General features: G+C 38.6%; 1 protein-coding gene across 14 annotated transcripts in view; it reads left to right on the top strand.

Annotated features, from left to right (window-relative positions):
* LOC140483308 (serine/threonine-protein kinase PAK 5-like) overlaps positions 1 to 13,131 on the top strand; it is a 203,182-nt gene that overhangs the window by 143,255 nt on the left and 46,796 nt on the right. The window contains exon 1 of one of the 14 annotated variants that reach the window (XM_072581496.1): positions 4,272 to 4,338. The exons of the other annotated variants lie outside the window; for them this stretch is intronic. Coding sequence (XP_072437597.1) covers positions 4,306 to 4,338 — 33 coding nt within the window. The 5' untranslated portion in view covers positions 4,272 to 4,305. Of the gene's footprint in view, positions 1 to 4,271; positions 4,339 to 13,131 lie in introns of those variants that run through there. 14 annotated transcript variants of the gene reach the window in all.

Raw genomic sequence — 13,131 nt, 5'->3', positions numbered from 1 at the left:
TTCCTGATCAGCCAGGTCTTGGAAATAAATTTGAGTCGCTACCATCTTTATTCATAGCTCCAGCCAGTGTGGATCAGATTGGTGCAAACTACAGGGTTTGCTCCCTGTTCCTGATTGGCTGTTTCCTTGCCCTACCCTCATGGCTCTGTGAGTCAGCCCTGTCGTTAGACAGAGAACTCTAAGAAAATTGTCGAGTATATGAGTTGTGTTTTAATGACCTGGTTACTCCAGAAAGCTGATCCTTTGCTGTCCCTGGATCAAAATCCTGGAATTCCCCCTCTTGGCATTGTGAGTCAACCTACAGCAGATGGACTGCAGCCATTTAAGAAGGCAGCTAATTACCACCATCTCAAGGGCAACTAGAGATGGGAGAATGGGTGCAGGTCAGCCAGCAGCACCCACATCCCACCTCTGAATAAAAGAAAATCTGTGAATAAATTTTAAAAATCTTAAGCTGGCAATTCCATTTGAAATAAATTGGCAACATTCAGATTTCATTTGATGAGAATTTACACGATGCTCTGTAAATCAGTGCACAGAATTATAAATATATGTATGAGGCTAGTTTTTTAAATGAAATATTAATCTCAAAAAAACGTAACTGTTGAAATAAGAAATGGCTAGTTTGACATTTCCATTGTTCTCTTTAAATCAGTGTACAGAGCTGACAGGTGTCTTATTACCATTAGGCTACCTAAATGTGCTCATAGCAGTCTGCTGCTGATTTGTAAATCAGACAGTTGCCTTCGTGAATATATTGAAAGAATCAATGACAGCAGGTCTCTCTGGCAGCTTATTTTATAATAGAAAGTGAAACTATTGCTTTATTTATTTTAAGCTCTTGAAGATGTTTACACAACATATGCCTCATTTGTAAAAGCACGCAAACCTTTACCGTCCCAATAAACTTTAAAACTGGTGTGTAGCTGTATCAGAGTTATTCCATTACTTCAAGTCTTCAATTATGGTATTGTATCAGATTAAATAGTTCCATTAATTATGTATTTTATCATGTATCAAAGCATTAGCTTGGTTTAGTTGCCAGTGTTCTCATTTTTCAGTCAGAAATCTTGAAAACACAAATGCAGCTGATGTTCCAGTGCAGCATGGATGTGGTGATTTATAGTTGAAGCATAAAAACGAAGTTATTGGAATGTAAGATGTCCAATTGGACTAGTACAAGAAAAGCAAGACGATATTTAATGTGCATCTAATTTGGTTATCATGTTTAACTTGGGATAACTCAGACATTAATAATCTTCATAGAATCATAGAAGGATAAGGCTGTAATTAACACATCAGCTTCAATATAGATGAGTATGAGATTGTACGTCTTACCACCAAGAATAAAAAGACATATTCCTTAGAATGTTTTTAAATGGGGTAGAAAGATGTGCGGTAGAAATACAACACAGATAAGTTAATAAGGCCATTCGTTTAAAAAAAAGCACCAGGTCCATTTCTAGAAGGATCTAGACACCATTTAGAGTACTGTGAATAGTTTTGGTTGCATTATGTAAGAAAGGACAGAATTGCATTTAAAGCAGTTAAGAGGAGAATCACTTGATTAATTCCCAGATGAGGGCTTTATCTTAGGAGGAAAAGTTTGACAATTTGGCCTGTATGCATTGGAATTTAGAAGAATGAGAGGTAATCTTTTTGAAATATACTGAAGGGACTTGATGGGGAAACCCTGAAAATATGTTTCTCCTTGTGGGAGATACCAACATTTAGAAGAGAGTAAAAAAGCCAGGGACTCTCCTTTTTAAAAGTTGATTTTTTTTCTCTCTTGGTGGGGTGGGTGAGTTCATCCATTTGTAGACCTCTCTTCTGGAGAGCCGCAGACACAGTTATTGAATATTTTTAAAGAAGAGATATATAAATTCTTGATGAAGAAGAGACTCCAAAGATATATTGGAGTAGGCAGGAAAGTTGAGTTGTGATTACAATCAGATCAACCATGATTTTATCCAGTAGTAGAGCAAGCTTGAGAGCCAAAATGCTTTACTCCAGATCCTAATTAATATGTTCATAAGTAGGGATTGAATTGAAAACTTGAGTGGTTAATGTCAAACTTCTATTTGGTTAGAACATAGTCACTGTACAACTGTAAACACCTCATTATTACAAACGTAGAGACATTGGAGAAGATGAAAGTGATATAACCATATCAAAACCAAAGTTATAAGCTAGCAGGAAAGATTGAAGATGCTGGGTTTCTTCTTTAGCAAAAATCAGGCAATCAGGAAGTGTTTTTGATTATGAAAAAACTTGATAAGATAGCAATAGAGATGTGTCCATGTCCTAGTATACATGAACTAGAGCCATAAATAAGAAAGCAATAGAGAATTCACAAGAAACGTCCTTACCCGAATGTAATTAGAATGTTATTTTTCTTTGGCAAATAGGAAAGGATTTCTAGTCTGTAAGATTGATTTCATTCAACTGCTGTGCAAGTATTTGTCCTTCCTGCTTCCCCTGACACTTGTCCTTCTCTAGTTCCACAGCCAATGGGCATGATATTTGGACCCTCCAGATTGGGGGTGGAGGCAGATGAAGTAGTTAACCAGCATGCCACTGCTGCTGATATTTGCTGAACTCCTTCCTGGCTTTCTGTTTAATGACATAGGTTTTCACTAAATAGTTGGGGAGCAGGCAGGGATGGGGGATTTGTTTCAGTTACAGGGAAAAAGTGGGGAGGGAGGGATCGGCAGAGGCAATTAAAGTTTTCAAAAGAAGTAGTAGGACAGACAGTATAGTAAGGGTCAAGAGTGATTTCAGACACAATAGAGAAGTGGATAACAATGAGGGGGAGGGCGGGCAGTACAGTCAACATGGGAATCAGGGTGTTGTACTTAAATGCACGCAATATATGAAACAAAGTAATCAAGCTTGAAGTGTAATTGAAATTGTCAGGTACGATGCTGCAGTTACCATAGAGACATGGCTGCAAGAGGATTAGGGCTAGGAACTAAATACTCAAGGCTACACATCTTATCAAAAGCACAGGCAGATGGGCAGAGGGTGTGGGTTTTCCTTGTTGTTAAGAAATGAAATTAAATTGATAGCAAGAAGTGACATACAATCAGAAGGTATAGAATCTGCATGGTTGGAGTTGAGAAACTGCAAAAGGAAAAAGACCCTGATGGGAGTTGTTTACAGGCCTCAGCAGTAGTCAGCATGTGGGGAAGAAAATAAATCAGGAGATAGAAAAGGCATGCAAGAAATGGTCTGTTATAATAATTATGGGAGACTTAATATAAACGTGGAATGGGAAAATCAGGTTGGCAGCAGGAAAGATAAAGAATTAATGAAATGTCTACAATATGATGTTTTATTTTAAGAGCGATTTTGATAGACCCCACTGGGAAATGGGCAATTCTGGATTTGGTGATGTGGTAGTAATTAATGACCACTTAAGGGCCTCTTCCTGTGGCTGCTGGGATTAACAGGGGAGATAATCAAACATTCGTTGTGGAGAAGTCCCATCTTTACAGTGAGGATACCTTTTTTATGTTAAGCACCACCATCATTGTACTCAATGCGATAGATGTCCAACAGATTTAGCAACTCAAATTAGGCACTGAGCCATCAGCAGTAGAATTGTCTTCAATCACCGTATAACCCCATGGCTCAGCATCTTCCAGATTCTACTGTTACTATGAAGATCTCGCTCCTTTCTATTTTTCTCTCATCTTTAAAATCTTCTCCGTAGCCCATCTATCTGCCTAGGTCTTCAGCCATTTCTTAAATTGTTCACTTCGTGCCATCTGTTCCTTTCTACTTCCATTTACTAAATGCAATTGGGACTTTTAATATATTAAAGACATTATATAAATGTAAATTATTAATTTGACCTTCATTCCTCTTCAACCAACACCTCCATATTAAGTAGAAATTAATGCCCTGAAGGCAATTAATAACTTCCTCAGAGGAAGTGATGTTGGGGTCTCATTGGCTCTCGAGCTGGTAGATGAGGCGAATATTGTTTGCATTAAATATCGTCCATTCTATGTAGTTCATTTATTCTGCTGTTCTGTAAAGGATTGTCATATATAATTTGAATATCTAATTTTCCAACCTGACAGGGGCTGCACTTTACAAGCTAATCTGTTGGTAGTAAAGCAGTTTGAGGTGCCCTGAATCTCTGAGGGATATTACATAAATGCAAGCCTCTTTGCTTCCCTTACACCAAGAAGTTGATCAATTTAACATTCAAATTTATCTCATAAAATATCTCCTCTGATCATGGTTCTCATCTTGACAGATGTGTTAGGAGTATGATGGAGATATGAATGGGGCCTGATGATTCTCCTGTCAGTTGCGTTGCTAATGCAGGTAATGACTGGGTGAGTAGGATTGAAGAGTCAGCCATGGGAGCCCAACATGATGGGATTCATCTTGATTAGGATTGCTGTTAGAGGTGGAGTTAGGAATTTTATATCTCAACTTAAGCCAGGTGACCAACATATTTCACTCAGTGCCCTCAGTATGGCACCAGAAGTTATTCAGACTCACTTAAACTTCCCAGATGTACTATTCTCTGGTTTGTTTTGCCATATGTAAAAGCCTATTTAAAAGGGTACTGGAGAAAAGTAGCAGTCAGCTATTTTGAGAGTGTACTTTTGAAGATGTGTTATTATTTTTATAAAATAATCTTTCCTGTAGTATATCTTCTAATCTTTTATGGTTATCTTTCATTACCTAAGGTTCTGGTGTTTTTTGTCCTTTTACTTATTTTTGCTCTATTTTTCATCTTGCCAACAGTCACTACCACCATTTAGAAGGTGAACATCACACAGGTCAAAGGAAGAAATTGGGAACTGGTTAGTTCAGTTGGCCGGATAGCTGGCTTGTAATGCAGAGAGGCATCCAGGTTCAGCAGCACTGGTTCAATTTCCATACTGGATAAGGTCACCATGAACACCCTGCCTTCTCAACCTCGCCTGATGCCTGAGGTGTGGTGACCCTCAGGTTAAGCTCACCATCATATGTTTCTCTCAAATGTGAGAACAGGCCGGTGTCCCTCTGGGATTATGGTAACTTTCACTTTCATTGGAAGAAATAATAAATACCTGCTCAAAAATAAAAGCAAGTGTGATGATAGGTCAGACCAGTGGCCCAGATTTTCTGTGCTACATTCATATGATGCATTGCAGTACCATAGCTTTATAACAGAATGCCATAGAATCTCTATTGTGCTGCAAGAGGCCATTCGGTCCATCAAGTCTGCACTGACTCTTCAAAGAGCATTCTACCCAGACCTAGCCCCCTATCCTATCCCCATTATCCTGCATGGCTAATCTACCTATCCTACAGATCCCTGAACACTGTGGATAATATAAAATGGCCAATCCACCTAACCTGCACGTAGAGTCATACAGTACAGCACAGGCCCTTCGGCCGAATTTCTCCATGCCATCCAGATTACCTAAATTGAACTACTCCTGTTTACCTGTGTTTGGCCCATATCGCTCTAAACTTTCCTATCCATATACTTGTCCAAACATCTTTTAAATATTGTAATTGTACTTGCTTCTACCACTTCCTCTGGCAGCTCGTTCCATAAACACACCACCGTCTGTGTCGAAAATTACCCCCCAAATCTGTTTTAAATCTTTCCTTTTTGCCTTAAACCTATACCCACTAGTTTTGGGCTCCCTTACCCTGGAAAAAAAGACCTTGGCTTTTCACCTTATCTATGCCCCTCATGAATTTATAAACCTCAAAGTTCACCCCTCAGCTTCCTATGCTCCAGTGTGATAAGTCCCAGTCTCTCTTGTAACTCAAACCTTCCAGTCTCAGTAACATCCTTGTCAATATTGTTTTGCACCATTTCCAGTTTAATAACATCCTTCCTACCACAGGGTGACTAGAATTGTATGCAGTATTCCAAATATTGTCTTTGTTATGAAGATGTGGTGTACTGTACCTTTTAAGAGTTGAATGCTTGCAAAAACTATCTAACAGCACCAATTGTTCGGAGAAAAAAAATACAATGTAACGTGCTCCAGCTACTGGGGTAGCTAGGGTAGTTGGTTGCCTGGAAACGACAAAATAGATTCAAATTAGGCCAATCAGTTTAAATTATACCCCAAAAAATACCAAACTCCAATCCAGTTTGAATTTAGTATATTGGTCATAAGAGCCAGTGCCACAATCCGATGCTTATGGGGTATAAGACTGGGGAAAATTGAACAGTTGAGAGGAGAACTGCCAAGCTACCAGCATGTAAAGACTAACTGAAAAATAGCTCTCTTACAAGGTAGCTTCAGTAACCTGTGAAATAGAATCCCCAAGAAGAAACAACGACCGGAATGCAGAGAAAACTGAAAGCTGCCTGGTTTTGAGATAAGGAGTTTTGCTTTGTAAATCTCTAATTGGGAGTTTTATCAAACTAATATAGTAGAAGGGTAAGATAAGTAGTTGCTAGTTAATTATTCTCTGTTATACTTTAAGAAATAAAGTTGTTAATTTTTCCTTTATATCGTGCTTGGCCTCTCTAATTTTCTTGGATTACTGCATGGGATAAATCTTTTCTGTGTTGTGGGTTTTAAATTAGAGGGGTTTACACCATGTCATAACACCTCATTAATGTCTTATGCAGCTGTAACATGACATCTCAACTCCTGTACTCCATGCTCTGACCAACAAAGGCACACGTGACAGATTCTTTTGTACCAGCCTGTTTACCTGTGACGGCACTGTCAAAGAATGTGTACCTGCACCCCTAGGTGTCTCTGTTTGAGTTAAGGCTCATTTCCTATACTCCTTATTTCAATATCGCCATTTCCAGTCAACCATCATAACTTCTAAAGTCGGTTACTAACTAAGTATATTAAAGAAATCTTTGGATAGTGGGAGGAAACCAGACCCCCCAACAGATACCCATGCAGACACAGGGAGAACATGCAACATCTACAGGCAATCACGCAAGCCTGGAATCAAGCCTGGAATCAATGCTGTGAGGCAGCAGTGCTTACCAGTCAACTACCGTGCCGCCTGGTCCAGATAATCTAGCTTCAAATCTAGATGCTCATTCATTCAATAAAAGATTCAACCACCAGCTATTGCTCTTTCTCTCTTCCCCTCTTCCCTTCCCCAACCCCCCCTCTTTCTTCTCCCCCACGCCCCATTTCCTGTCTCTCCTGTCCACCCCCCCCAACCCAAAATGCCATACACTGGTGGATCGACTGTTTATTTCTGAAATAATCGCAGTCACCGGGGGCCTTCTGCAATTGTTCATTTAATACCTAAGAGCATCATTTCCTGATGGTATAAAATGACAGAGCTTTGGCATTACTGTGTAAACCTTAATTTGGGCAAAGCCAGAAAAGTGGCGGTCCTATGATCTACTACCATTCTATCTCATCTAGCTCACTTCTCACCTCTGGACCCAGAAGTTTGCATCCTACAATTCTGCTCCATTTCAGTGGCTACAAAACGTGTGAAAAATGTAAATCACATAGGATACATGGGACACAAAAAGACCAATTGTTCCAACCATGTTTGAAATTTTAATGAGATGACAAGATGGAAAATTATGTTACATAGCAATTCACTTCCATATGGGCCAATAAGATAGCCTTTCTGGTCTTTTTTGATAAGGTATGATTTTAGTTCAATTAAAATAAATGCTTACAGATTTTTCATCAACTAATGATAAAAAGAATCCTAATACTTCACGTAAATGTTTAAAATTCGCACCTTGCACGTTTCACAATCTAAATGAAGGAAGCGTTGAAAGTGAGAGCTGGAAACAATTGTGTGCTAATTTAGAATTACCATCGTGTAACTGTCTGCATTGAGTGGTTGAACTTGTGCAAGCCAATAAGTGAAAGACATTATTACTTATACATGCTACTATTCATCATGTTAATTTGGTTTGTCTGTGCCTTGCTTTGCTGCCTCGAGGAAACAAGGCTTTCTGGAACCAAAAATTATTTTTCCATTGCTTATCATCAAAGAACAGACTGCACCAAAACCTTCATGAAAAATGGCTGCTGTCACTGAAATCGAGAAATAACTCCAAAGCCAGTTCCAAAAGCAATAAAATGGAAGGGCAAGCACTTGAAAACATTTGACTTTAATTTGCATATATGGGATGACATTGTGAAACACTTATATTTAAAATTGGATAATATTTGCCGATTAGAATCATCCCTTTGCCCTTAAATTTCATGTCCGTTTAACATGCTTTATGCTGATACTTCTTTTTTGAGGTAAAGCATGTATCTGTATGATCAACTGGAGATATCAACCTTGGTCACTCTATTGAGGTTAAAGGTTAATTATACAAAGTTGAGGCTGTTATAGCATTATCTGTATTCAAGTGGCTAGTTGTAAAGACTCCAAGCATAAATGCATAAATGCTGGATTAACAAACTGGTGAGCTGTCTTTTATTTCTGTTGCATAAATGATTTCCAGATAAAGCTGTATCTAAGTGATTTATCAATATTTGCCAGTAAAATTATTGTGTGCTTTTGAACGTAGGATTAAAAAAAAGACAGGTTACATTTCTTGCGGCTAAGGAGAAATCTTAAATGTAAAATATGAAATTGTTTACACTGCAAAAATAGTATTCAAAAAGAAGTGATGCATTAGAAAATAATATTTTGTCTAAAGATGAAGGCTGTCTGGTGAGAATACGCTCAGTTGTTCATCAGTCAACATAATCTGCCAAGTCTTTTTTATTTGATAAGTTAGCATTTAATTTTAAATTGTAGTTAGTCCAGAGAATTCAGCACTTCTGTAGATTGCCGCTTTGTCTTCATCTTCTCTAATACAAAGCTGAGAATAAATTTCCTAAATGTAATGCTGCTGAGATATTGGGCATACATTAGATTTATTGCTTCAACACCATGGTTATGTCGATATAACATAACATGTTAAGTGAATTTGAAATATGTAACATGAAAAATTGCTTTTTTAAAACCTTATTCACTCCCATTCCCTATTGCCATCATATTATCAGGTTTTCTTCTATACTTATTTAGTAGTTTTTCCCATTGGAGAGAAGCAGAATTCCTGCTATCGTTTCTATCAACTAGCCTGATACATTTATTTCTTCACTTAATCTTGTTTAACATGTTGCACCTGCATAATTAAGAAATTGAACATTAAGCTGTGTTTTGGATTTTTCACTGACTGTGTGAAGCTTTGACACCCTGTTCAAGCTGTTTCAAGTATCCAGAATGTTGATTATCTGTAACTGAAAAGAGGGGTCTGCTGAAACAGATTCCTTTGTTCGCAGTGATATGGGTTTTGAGAAAAATCGAGGCAAACAAGTATACACTGACAAAAAACGTAAAAGGATTGACAGAAAAAAAAATACTCTGAAGATACTAGAAGGAACAGAGGAATTGAGTTTTCTTTTCAAATCATTTTATTCTGAGATGTTATTACATACGTCTAGAGCAGATGAGATTTGAACCGAGGCACCTTGATTCACTGCACCACAAGAGCCTCTTCCAGAGGAATGAGATGTTGGTCATTCTGTTCGCCTGCCCACAAATGGAATGACACCTAGATTATAACCACATTCTCATGTTTTGACAATGGATCCTTTTTATCTCCTTTGCAAAAATGTATTGATTTTTATGTTTTAACTTGTGGATTGAGCTAGCACATATCGCTTAAACTATCAACAGTTCATTTTGGGTACAAATGCTTTCATGGAGGCTGTTTTTCTTAAGTGCACAAGAACTTCTAGAAAGAAACTGTTTTCTTGGCATTATCTGAACTTGGGCATTAAAAGACAAGAGGACAGTATTCTAATTCACTGCACTACAGTTCGGCATTCAGTTTGTAAATTAGCAATGGAAAACAGAAGAAGCTAAAACTGCTTTGGCAAGCAACATTGGATGTTGCAATTAAATTGTATCTGAAATCAATAACAGCACATTGAGAGAATAATACAAACCCATTAAAATTAATTAAATTGTGATTGAAACTCAGTAAGTAAAACTAAATAGATATTTTCCATTGTGGTGTTTTTGCTCAGCTTAGTTTCAAACGATGGCGAATTTTTTTTTAAATTGGGAGAATGTCGCTACTGTTTTCATGATTTGAAGATGCCAGTGTTGGACTGTGGTGTACAAAATTAAAAATCACATAACAGCAGGTTATAGTCCAACATGTTTATTTGGAAGCACGAGCTTTTGGAGCGCTGCTCCTTCATCAGGTGATTGTGCTGATCACAACCAACTGATGAAGAAGCAGCACTCTGAAAGCTAGTGCTTCCAAATAAACCTGTTGGACTATAACCTGGTGTTGTGTGAATTTTAACTACTGTTTTCATATCCCTAGATCAATACCATGCACAGCAGCATTGTTTTCAGCATTATTTGCATGACAGCCAAGTGTTTTTCTAACTTTGTTCTCATCCTTCCAGTAACCCTCACCTGCAACTCAGAAAGGCTTTGCTCATTTCTCGTAGTTTTCTCATTTCCCAGCTTCATTCTTAGCCTGTCTAATGCACTAAAGAAGAACCACCCCTCTGAGGTGTGCCTTTCACATCAGATGATAAGCAGAGTGTCTGCTTGACCTTTCCAGTGGATAAGAAATCTGCCACTCTTTGCACAGGAGCTGGGGTCCTCTCCCTGAGGCGTGGCTTGAGCTTAGACTTAAAATTGTAATGAAGACAGATTATCTGATCATTTTCTCACTGTTGTTTGTAGGATCTGTTACAAACCTGACACACAAAGAAGGAAAATAATGGAACTGTGCCATAAATGGCAGCACATAAATGGATAATCTCACGCCATTGTTTTCAATCATGAAATGCCATGCTTGTTAATAATTAGCCTCCATTATTCTCCACACCCATGCATGATTTAATTGCTGCTATTTTATCACTGAACGAAAAGGATGGAACTGGTGATGCAGGCTGCATTGAACAGATGTGTGGCAGTTAAGACATGGCCATTTATTCTGTTGGAAGCAGATAACATCTCAAAATGACAACCAGCCATACAATACCAGCAATACATTGACAGTCTTATACTCTGCGAATAAGTTGAGATTCATTTTTGGAGGAATTTTTTAAGGTTGGAAGGGTCAACTTCTACACTGGCATCAGTAGTATTTTTATTTTTACATACTAGCTAATCTCCCATAGTGTTGCACAGGAGTAGTCTTGCTTCTGACCATGATCATCATTTTTAGTGTGACTTCTTGTGCGGGTTTGAATGGTGCTGTCTGGGAATTGAGAGTCCACACCAATACTGTTAAAAACAGTACCTCCTGCACAATTTGTCAACAATAGTTTAGAATTCCTGGGAGCGATTTAAAAAAAAAATTCATTCTCACTTGATTGTCATGGGGTCTCGGTATTATTTTCCATGTTGAAAACTAAACCCCTCCCATGCTTTCTTGTGATGCTTGTTTTGTGCCTGTGCCCCAGAATTTGGCTACTTTCAAATCACTTTAGTTTTATGTTTTTCTTATATTGTCAATTTTACCTATGTGGCTGTATATTTCACTGGATCACAAATCAGCATGATTTGGGAATTAAGTTGGATAGCCTGATTGGTTGAAATTGCAACTTTATTCAATTTCTTTTTGCTGGAATCTTGTCAGATGATCATGCAATACAATTGGAATTTTAGCTAATGAGAAAGGATTAGTTTCTTTTAAAGCTGCAGGCTGTTTTTATGCATATCTTAAACACATGAGTCTGGGTGGGATATTCTCCATAGGGTCATCGTGGACTTTTTGGGCCAAATGGCCTGTTTCCATATTCTATGCATATAATGTGCAATATGTATCTACAAAACTTCTGAATGAATATAGATTTTTGAGTCATTCATAAAGAGTCTTCTCTGTTGAAGTGGAGTGCTTACCCCAATAGAACCATATTTTATATCTGATTTTAGGTGATAAATGTAACTCTATAATCATACAAATTTGACATGTGGCATTCTTCAAATGTGCTATCTAATACCAGTGCTACGCAGAATGACTATATCCATTATCTTTATTGATGTAGTTTAAATATAATCCTACCTTATACAATGTTAACAACATTTCAAAGGAAATGAATTGCAACAGACCAACCTCAGCATACTGATTCTATTATCAAACTTGCTATGGTAAATTGCCAGTTGAGGATTGTTTGTTGAAGTCGACCATGTTTTGAGGAGGCAGTGGTATTAGGGTATTGTCACTGGACTAGTAACTCAGGGGCGAAAGTGAGGACTGCAGATGCTGGAGTCAGAGTCTAGATTAGAGTGATCCTGGAAAAGCATCGCAGGTCAGGTAGCATCTGAGGAGCAGGAAAATAGATGTTTCGTGCAGGAGCCCTTCATCAGGAATGAGGCTGGGAGCCTCTTGGATGGAGAGATAAATGGGAGGGAGGTAGGGCTGGGAGATGGTAGCTAAGAGTGCAATATAGGTGGATGGAGTGAGGGATAAAGGTGATAGGTTGGAGAGGAGGGTGGAGTGGATAGGTGGGAAGGAAGATTGGCAGAGCGCTTTAGGGAACATCTCTAGGACAACCGCACCAATCAACCCCATCGCCCTGTGGCCGAACATTTCAACTCCCCCTCCCACTCTGTCGACGTCATACAGGTCCTGGACCGCCTCCATCGCCACTCCCTCACCACCCGATGCCTGGAGGAAGAACACCTTCCGCCTCGGAACACTTCAAACCCAGGGCATCAATGTGGACTTCACTAGTTTCCTCATTTCCCCTCCCCCCACCTTACCCCAGTTCCAACCTTCCTGCTCAGCACCATCCTCATGACCTGTCCTACCCGACAATCTTCCTTCCCACATATCTGCTCCACCCTTCTTTCCGATCTATCACCTTTATACCCACCTCCATCCATCTAGTAATTCAAGAGGTCCAGGCCGATGTTTTGGGGACTAGAGCTTGAATTCCACCATGATAGATGGTGAAATTTAAATTTGTCAAAATCATGAATTACAAGCTGGTTTAATGATCAACATATAACTGCAGTCCATTTGGTTCACTAATGGCCATTAGGGAAGGAATTCTGGCATCCCCTCATGGTCTTGCCTACATGTGATTCCAGATAGACAGCAATGTGGCTGATTTTTAATTTCTGTCTGAAATAGCTTAGCAAGCCACTCAGTTCAAAGTTAATTTAAGATGGCAACAAATGCAA

The sequence above is a fragment of the Chiloscyllium punctatum genome, chromosome 11 (assembly GCF_047496795.1).
Source record: "Chiloscyllium punctatum isolate Juve2018m chromosome 11, sChiPun1.3, whole genome shotgun sequence".
Lineage (NCBI taxonomy): Eukaryota > Metazoa > Chordata > Chondrichthyes > Orectolobiformes > Hemiscylliidae > Chiloscyllium > Chiloscyllium punctatum.
This window is presented reverse-complemented; position numbering and strand designations above follow the sequence as displayed.